This window comes from Amphimedon queenslandica, unplaced genomic scaffold (genome assembly GCF_000090795.2).
Source record: "Amphimedon queenslandica unplaced genomic scaffold, v1.1 AMPQUscaffold_12597, whole genome shotgun sequence".
Lineage (NCBI taxonomy): Eukaryota > Metazoa > Porifera > Demospongiae > Haplosclerida > Niphatidae > Amphimedon > Amphimedon queenslandica.
In genome coordinates, this window is record NW_003547167.1 from 15,354 (window position 1) to 24,456 (window position 9,103).

At 36.0% G+C, this 9,103-nt stretch overlaps 1 protein-coding gene across 2 annotated transcripts; it reads right to left on the reverse strand.

Annotated features, from left to right (window-relative positions):
• Positions 1 to 6,417: 6,417 nt before the first annotated feature.
• On the reverse strand, positions 6,418 to 7,475 carry LOC109587369 (histone demethylase JHD2-like). Of its 2 annotated transcripts, XR_002187552.1 has the most exons (5): positions 7,281 to 7,475; positions 7,141 to 7,239; positions 6,799 to 7,099; positions 6,679 to 6,751; positions 6,418 to 6,632 (listed from the first exon to the last, which is right to left on the reverse strand). XR_002187552.1 is itself a non-coding variant. In XM_020003609.1 (4 exons), exons 2-4 carry the CDS (start codon positions 6,915 to 6,917, stop codon positions 6,426 to 6,428), a joined length of 399 nt encoding a protein of 132 aa, XP_019859168.1. In that variant the 5' UTR covers positions 6,918 to 7,239; positions 7,281 to 7,475; the 3' UTR covers positions 6,418 to 6,425. The 2 variants fall into 2 exon arrangements, 1 of the variants encoding a protein (XP_019859168.1); XM_020003609.1 differs by having other exon boundaries at positions 6,799 to 7,239.
• Positions 7,476 to 9,103: the final 1,628 nt, after the last annotated feature.

Genomic DNA, 9,103 nt, shown 5'->3' on the forward strand with positions numbered 1-9,103 from the left:
AGTGTTATAAGAGCCGCGTCGTTTCCTTGTTGTAGAATAAGTTTCTCTAAGTTCTTGTAGCTCACTATTAGCAGCAGCAATAGCTTTTGATGGAATATCCATGGACAAAGAGCCGTTAGGATCTGGAAAATCCGAGTTAGACTCTGGTTTGAAATACTTCATGATCCCTGTGGCCATCTTCCTTCATTCAAACAACATGTGTATAAAGAAAATTTTACTTGATTAAAATACCGTATTACTTATAATTAGATGATTTTAATTTCACTAATAAAGCTAGTCGCTAAATTTTGTTCATCGCGAAAATAACTGCTTTTACGGTATCTGCCACTTTCTTTAAGATGCAGCAGAGGATGTACAGTGTTGTCGGAAGAAGTTCGGGACAAATCTATGAACGTAGAAAGAAGCAGTTTTATTGTACTGTGTAAAGCCTTGAGGAACTGATGACTGTTGGATTAATTTTGTTAATGACGTGGTAGTTGACAAGAATTGAAAGGACAAATTTAGAATGGTAAAGGACAGCTTTTATAAGCTCTGTAATGAACTCCACCCATTCATAAAAAAGAATGCAACTAATATCAGAAATCCAATTTCAGTGGAAAAGCAGGTAGCAGTGACTATCTATTACATGTCTGATGAGGGAAGACTAAGTAAGTCTGCCAATGCTTTTAATATTGGGCTCTGTACTGTGTCAACTATAGTTCGCTGTATGTGTTATGTACTGGCAGTGAATTTAGGTCCTAAATACATTTGATTGCCTACTACTGAAGAAGTGATGGAGGAAGTTGAGAATTTTTACAGCAGATATGAGGCACCTCAGTGTATTGGTGCCATTGATGGAAATCTCATAGATATTAGAGCACCTACCATTAACTCCACTGATTACATTAACAGAAAAAGTCAATGCTCCCTTAATGTACAAGCTTGTTTTGGTTTCAAATATTGTTTTCTTAACGTTGTCATCAAATGGCCAGGTAGTGTTCATGACACAAAAATTTTTGCTGACTTTTGTTTAAATTATATGTTAAAAACCACGTTGTCCCAGATGTATTCTAAAAGAATCAGATTCCTTACCTGTTTTCTTGTTAGGTAATCCCGCATACCCATTGTTACCGCATTTAATGAAAGAATATGTCAATGGTGGATCCTTGCCTCAAGCGCAGTATTTTTGGTATCAAATATGCTCTGCCCGTAATGTCATTGAATGTTCCTTTGGGAGGCTCAAGGCTCGATTTGGAGTACTGAAATGTACTATGGACATGCATATTCAACAATTTCTTTATGTTATTTATGCTTATTTTGCGTTGCACAATTATTGTGAACAGAATCATGAATCAATTTGTGAGGATAATGTTTGAAAAGTGATACATTATGATAATACATTTCAACCACCCACAAGTTCCAGCAGGTGAAACAGCTTCAGTAATGAAACAGAAGGCAAGAGAGTTCGAAGGATACTGACACAGTACTTTGATCCTTAACTACATTTGTTGCAAAGTAATTTGACTATTATTTTCTGTAATTTCTCTTTCCTCTCATTATTACTATTACTACTACCATAATTAATTTTATTACTATCATTACAAAACTGTAGTTTAACCACTGCCGTCAGTGGTATGATTCCTTATGAAGCCTGGACAGGAGAGAAGCCAGATGTGACTCACTTACATACATTTGAATATACAGCTTACGTTCATATTCCCAAGGATTATAAGGATAAACTCAATGCAAAGACAGAAAGTGTGTTCTGCTAGCATATGGAATTGGAACAAAGGGATATCATCTGTATGATCCTGTCAAATTAAGAGTGGCATATAGCTGTGATGTTATATTTAGTGAGTTTACAAGAGGGATTGAGAAAGCTGATAAAGCACTGGTATCACTGGAAACGAGAACATTTAGATCAAGCCAAATCAATAGCTGACAATTTACCAATAGAACAGGAGATAAGAAGGTCAACCAGACAAAGACCTCATCCTCGCAAATATGGTTCTGGGCTCATACTCTAACTACCGAACCAGCTACAGTAGATGAAGCCTTGAGTGGATCAAAGGAGAAGTGGAAACATGCTATAAAGTGTAAAATGGATTCTATCTATGGTAATGATGTCTGGGACTTAGTCAGCCTATCAGAAGGAAGAATAGTTGTTTGTTTTTAAGAAGAAACTCTGAGCGAATGGAACTTTTGTACAATCAAAGCTTGACTTGTAGCCCAAAGCTTTTTACAACAGCATGGTTATGATTACAATGAAACATTCAGTCCAGTAATCAGATTTGAGTCTGTACGTACTCTAATTGTTCCAGCTGCTCAACATGGTTTCAAGTTACAGTACAGTGTGAATAAAAAACTAAGTAGCTATTGTACTTTTGTGTAGGTACTAGGTAGTTACTACTCCTTTGTTGTGCATGTGACAACTTACCAGTAGTAGTAGTGCACGTGGTCAGCAGCAGGACAGAAGCTTGATGGTAAAATCGAATGAAGAACCTCCTAAACAGGCTTCTAATAGCAGTGAGCAGCAGTACAGATAAATTTTGGTGGCACGGACAGCCAAGAGAAGCATCTTCAAGTCCTTTAAGAGCCTTTTAAGCATGTGTGCGCTTGCTACTACAGAATATGTGACTGGGCAATATCGCCGTACTTTTCCTGGGTGTAGCACAGTGAAGAGTAGCAAAGTAAAATTACTACCTGCAAGGTACCTGCATACTACTGTGCACTACTTAGCATTTTTTTGCACTGCACTGTACACCGGATCAATGTCACTGCATCATTCTTTAATGGGAAATTTTGTATAAAGAAGTTGATATGAAGCAGCCCAAAGGGTTTGTGATGCAAGGCAAGGAAGAGCTATTCTGTAGGCTGAAGCATTTGTGAGCTGAAACAATCACACCGATGCTGGAATGCCACATTTTAATAACAGCAATGAGTTTTTATCAATCTACGAATGATCCTGTATCTACACACCGGCTTGAGAAGGAAATTCTTCATTATTGGTGCCTATGTTAATGACATCAATTTAGCAGGAAGAAGCAATGAGACAATGTCCAGTATTAAGGAAGCTCTCTCCGATAAGTTTAAGATGAAGAATGTGGGGGAATGAATCACTTTCTTCAAGTAAAAGTTGTCCATGACCCAGAGGAAGGGATCATCTGAATTGGACAACCTCGTTTTACTGAGAACCTATTGGAGAAATTTGGCTAGAGTGATACTAAACCTATTAGACTTAGTACACCTGCTGCTGACAATACCAAATTAATGCTAGGAACAGAGGAGAGTGAGTATTTTAGTTTACTATACCTTGCAACAGAAACACGTCCGGATATTACATTTGCTGTGAGTTAGGTAGCTCGAATTACTTCTAACCCAACTCAGTAGCAGTGGATTGTTGTAAAACGCATCTTTCCTTATTATAAAAAAGGGACTAGTCACTATGGTTTAGTATATTGGAAAAGAGGCTTCACCAAGATCTATAACTATTCTGGTTCAGACTTGGATGAAGAATGTAACAATTTTAAGTCAGCTTCAGGATATTTTTCCAGATATCTGGTTCAGCTGTAAGTTGAAGGTCCAACAAGCGAATATGTGTAGTTCTGTCCATGGCAGAGGCAGAGTTGACAGCCATAGCCAGTGCTGCTCAAGAGGCAGTGTGAATGAGACAACTCAGTCTGGATATGAAGCTAGATACATCTGAACCCACCGTCATTTTAAAGACAACCAGGCTGTGGCTCGTAATCCTCAGTTTCATGGTCTTGCAAAACTTTTTGGTAAAAGATACCTTTATGTCCTAGATCAGGTCTGTAATAACATGATCAAACTCAGGTTTCGTTGAACTGGTAACGTGATTGCAGATACCTTTACTATGGGACTGAAGCAAGAGGAATTTATCAAGCTGAGATCAATGTGTGCAATTTACCAACTATATAAACAATAAAACTGAGAAGGAATGTTGAGAGTAGACAGTTTAACTTTGAGTATGTTATTATTAATAATGTGTGCTCTCAGTACTATAGATTATTCTCAATTATTATTTTGTGTGAACACAATGTTAGTTTAGACAGTCTTCTTGACTTTGTGGTTTTTTTGTTAATTTTTTATATGTGTGTGGTTTTTGTTTAGTTACTTCTGTGTGTCTAGTCTACGTTCTCGGAATCTGTAAAATCACATTCTCTTTTCTTAACACTTTATTCTCTGTAATAATACTTTTACTGTGGTTACAACTGCCACCATAATTGGCTAAGTTCAACAATTTTAAACTTTGTCACACCTTTCAGTTAACATGTATCATTTTTCTTTGTTGTTCCTTTGAAAGATAAAGGTGTATTAATTATTCATGAGATAATTATAATTAGGCCAAATACATCACCATACAATCACCTTTCCATGATGTGAAATTTGAATTATTTTTTCTTTTTAGAGTTTGTTATGATCTAATTTAATTATTCATAAGATGATTATACTTAGGCCCAATACATGACCTTCAAATGATGTGGTATTTTTTTAGATTTTGCTACAATCCAATATTAAAAATATTACGTAACACCTCTCACAAGAAAGTAATAAGTAAAATGAACAAATTTCCTCACTTTTCTTTCTCTTAGCTTAGTCGAGATAAAGAACTATTTTCATTGCTTGATAAAGCAAAGGCCCATGTAAGAAGTGAATTGCCCAATGATAACAGCTATGCTGACCTAGCCTTTTGGCCAACAGTTAAAAAAGCAATGAATCATCTTGTAATGCACAATAGATTTAGGTTAGTTTGATTCACTGTATGAAAGTATTGCAAAGTGATGTTTCATGCAGGTGTGATGGACGTCTTATAAATGACCTTCGACCAATTGAATGTGACGTGGATTTATTCAAAGAGTTGCACGGTTCGTCTTCCTTTTTAAGAGGAGAGACACAGATGCTGTCAACTGTTACTTTTGACTGCCTCGAAGCTGTTCTTAAAAAGTACATTTTCAAAACTCAATCCAAATAATTTTTATTGTTGTTTTTGTGTAGTCTTGGAAAGTCAAGGAATTTTACACTACATTATGAGGTAAAGTTTATATTAATAAATAGAGTAGAGGGCAAAAAGTTCACATTGTACATTTGCAAGACAATAAAGTTATGTTGCATATGACTATAGTATTGCAGTGCAACCTGTTCTTTATTTCATTGTAATTAATACAATTGTTATTACAATGAAAATGCATTTATGCAGCGTGTATGCAGTTTAGTTTTTGCTTTGTCATGGGGATGGGCCAAGAAAAAGATTGACATGCACTCATTACACAAGCACACATGAGTAACACACTTATAGCAACTTCTTTAGCATCTTTACTTTCGTTCTCATCATTCTTGATGTGACTGACCAATGTTGCACTAGATTTTAAAGGACTGCTACTAAAAGTAATTTTGTTGTAAACTTGCTTTAATGTACTGTAATGTCAGGGGCGTCGCTAGCCTGAAAAGATTGGTGGGGCTGAGATAAGTCAGAGTTTTTTTCGCACACAAAGCACACGAAACAAATTTAGCCATATATAATTAATATTAGTAACGCGGTAGCATTACTAAGTAGGATTCACCCCACTTCAAAATGGCTGCTACGACTTTTGCAGCCTTGCTATCATAGGCGTATCTAGCCTTCTCCAGCTACTAGGGCACTTAATTAATTATTCACATAATTAATTAATTATTCATATATCTAATTAATTAATTATACCTTTAACTATTGATTGGGCAATTTGGGCAAATGCATTTTAAATTTAAGACCTATAACTGCCCTGGTGCTGAATAAACACTTGTAACATGCAGGTGTGTGCTAAATTATTGTGGTTAACAGTGCTAGCTATTGTGGTTAGCAGTGCTAGCTATTGTGGTTAACAGTGCTACCTATTGTGGTTAACAGTCCTCCCACTGTTACAATACTGTGTATAGACATTCCTCTCACATGGGTGGGTGCTTGTTTGCTCATGAATAATAAATGAGCTTGTCTACAGGAAGTTCATTTACCACGCCTACTGGTGGGAAAGCTAGCAAAGCACGATGTACTGCAGCAGTACGTGTAAGAGCAATGAGTGAGTACTACAAGAAGTTAGATGCTGTAGCACAGAAGAGATACTTAGAGAAGCTGCAACTGCTAGATCTTGGCATAGAGGATGATCCATACAGCCTTGCCCTTGATGCTAATTTTATAGATGACATGACCAAGTTGCCTGAAAAAGAGTATGGCCATATATTTTGCTACTTCATTGAAAGGCCTGGGGTTTATACAAAGAAGGAATCGCGGTATGTGCAGGAATGCCGATCCTTCCGGTTGGGCGTCATTTATCATGGGCGCGGTCCTGACTCCTGAGGAAGTGTGGGTGTAGCCACCCAAGTCATTATTTTCAATAGTATTATTATTTTCAATAGTATTATTATTTTCAATAGTATTATTATTCAAAAAGCTACATACATGAATTACAAATCCAGTCACCATCAGGAAGTTCTTCTTCACTGATAGTCAAGCAATGCAAATGAAACCATTCTGAACATCTTGCACATTGTACCATCAGTGATCCATCATCTGTCTTTCTGCATGTACAGTAAATTGGAAGGTTAGAGGTATGATCTGCATTGACATTTTCCCCATTGTCATCTGTATCCAGCAGTGTCTATATAGTGTAAAAATTTGATTGTTGCTAAAACACAAATATATACCATTAAATATTCTATTGCTTCATTTTGTTCTAGCGATTTGATAATGTCTAGTCGTCTCGAAGCATCAGCTTTCCTATGTTTATTGGGAATAAGTATTTATATCAAAATAATCAAGCTCACTTTAATATATGCTTAGAAGTGCGATGTTTAGGCCTAGTAGTTCTGTGAAACTGAGGCTGCTTTTCCAAACACTGATCCGGACAAATTGATCTTCTAATTTCAAACTCTTCCACTATCATGTTGTCACTAGTATCACCAAGTGTAGTACAGTTTTCTACAGCTTGAGCTGTTTTTAGAGCATTCTACAGTAGTGTGTGAATTCGTTCTACAACTGGTGCAATATTGTCAGCATTTGATTCACTAAACATGGCACTAAGTTCGGTAATCATTGTTTTACACTCTGTTACTTTCACAGATGAACCTATTCCTTTGATGTAATATAATCAAACTAAGGTATTTAACCTGATGGAATAGAAACGGGATCATGGATTGCAATGTTAGTGCTCTCCATTGCACTGTCATAGTTTACTGTTATACTCTCTGCTTCACTAGTACCAGGTACTATACAGCACATGTAAACAAGACACAAAAATGTTTTATACCTTCTGAATTTATTAGTTTAATTTGTAGTCCATGTAAATGTTTGCAAATATGACCATTTGCATAATCATAGCAGGAGCATTCAAATATGTGGCGACACAAACCAGCACATTCAGCACACTTCATGTGACATGACTGACTAGTACAGTGCTTCCTCAAAAGAGTAAGAGTGTAAAATAAATCAGCTTTAGTTTGACTTTTACACTTCCACTGACTATCATTTACTTCCTATAAATAAATTATAATTGCAATCATAACTAGATGTATAACATATTATATTAATGTAACATATTACTTCAGTATCATATTCTTTTATTTCTTTTGCTTTATCATGTCGTTTTAGTTCTTCACGATGCCTTCTATTTGGTTTCCACGTTAAGGGTGCTGCCTATAGCAACAATTATTTTATGCAGGAATGCTTAAGCCATACAAGTGTCCCATATAAGAATCTTATTAGGTTCTTTATGCTCCTCTAAAAATGGGTTTTATTTTAATGAAAAACCTTTAAGAAAGGGACTGGAAATATATAAAGCTGTAAAATGAAGTTTAGATTTTGAAATTGGTGTTTTATGCCAGAAAAATGCAAACTTTCGAAAAACTTTGCCTGTAGTGATCAGAATCAGACCAAATTTACAATATAGCCTCTTTACATGATTACACATACAGTAACATAGAGATAATTTCAATTAAACAGGGCTAATATAGGAAAATGTGGTGTTGAGCAATATGAAAATCAAACTAAGTGGCATTACTAGTAGAAAAGGAGAAATATCTCTATGTTAATCAATTTTTTTGGTTAAAAACTGCCTTCACCTAGAAATCTGGTTATTCAAATCGAAAGTAAGAGGAGTTTTTCGCTTTTGAAAAATCTTTAGTATTTTAGCTCTTGATGCCATAGCTATTATGAGTTAAAGGCTCCAAGGTAGCTTACTAACTTATTTAGTTACTGTCTTGTAACTAGTACTGGTTTCATTATGATTGGTAAAGTATTTTGGGAGAAACAGCTCCCTTAGCAACAGATTAAAAAATTTGCGTGGGCGGTGGTGCAGCACCCTTAATTCCTTTGTCTGTCACTCAAAAAACTGGTTTTCTTCAAATTTCAGCAATATCAATATTAGTGCATCCACCCTCTTGTTAGCATGGCCATCCATAAATGATGGATTGTTTTTCAATTTGTTATGAAAACCAATAATTATAAGTGTACATTTTATGTACATGTAATATACCTCTCTAAAAACATGTTGGTGTCAGTGTCACCATGCTCAAACAATCGAAAGCATTTGTGAATGACAGAATGGGTTGATAATACTCTAAGTAGGTTGTGAAGCTACCCTTTTTCTAGGAGCAGCGTTTCCTTTTTTACTGCTACCCTTTGGCAGATCAGCAATTGCTAGTCTAGTAATATTGTGCCTTCCCATAGCTTTAAAATTAAGCATAAAAGATAGAAGTGTTCCATTTACCTCTGCAGTAGTAACTGTGTGGCCACATAACTTGAGAGAGGAAAAGTTTGGAAATCACAAATGAACTATGCATTTCTTGTCTGCTTCACAGCATGAAAACCAGTTTTGCTTGTACTAAGAACATTATGAGATCCTGAACTGTATCCTGGAGCTGGAGCAATTGCACCATCAGTAGACAATAACTTAGTAGCTTTGGACCACATTCCTTGCATAATATCAGGTAATAAAGAAGAATACTCTACTGCTGCTTCCAGAGATACACTTAAACAAGTGGGATTAGAAGGACCTTGAGATGTACAAGCAGGGTCATGAGTTGTAAAAATAAATGAAGAATTGAAAGGATCATGAGCAACAGTGGGAGAACA

What these genes read in the sequence shown, in the direction of transcription:
- LOC109587369 (XM_020003609.1), bottom strand. Translation starts at nt 6,917, where the DNA reads ATGATAGTGGAAGAGTTTGAAATTAGAAGATCAATTTGTCCGGATCAG. An exon ending in ACTTCTAAGCATATATTAAA is followed by an intron (nt 6,752 to 6,798) that starts GTGAGCTTGATT and finishes CAATAAACATAG; the next exon opens with GAAAGCTGATGCTTCGAGAC. An exon ending in AAGCAATAGAATATTTAATG is followed by an intron (nt 6,633 to 6,678) that starts GTATATATTTGT and finishes TACACTATATAG; the next exon opens with ACACTGCTGGATACAGATGA.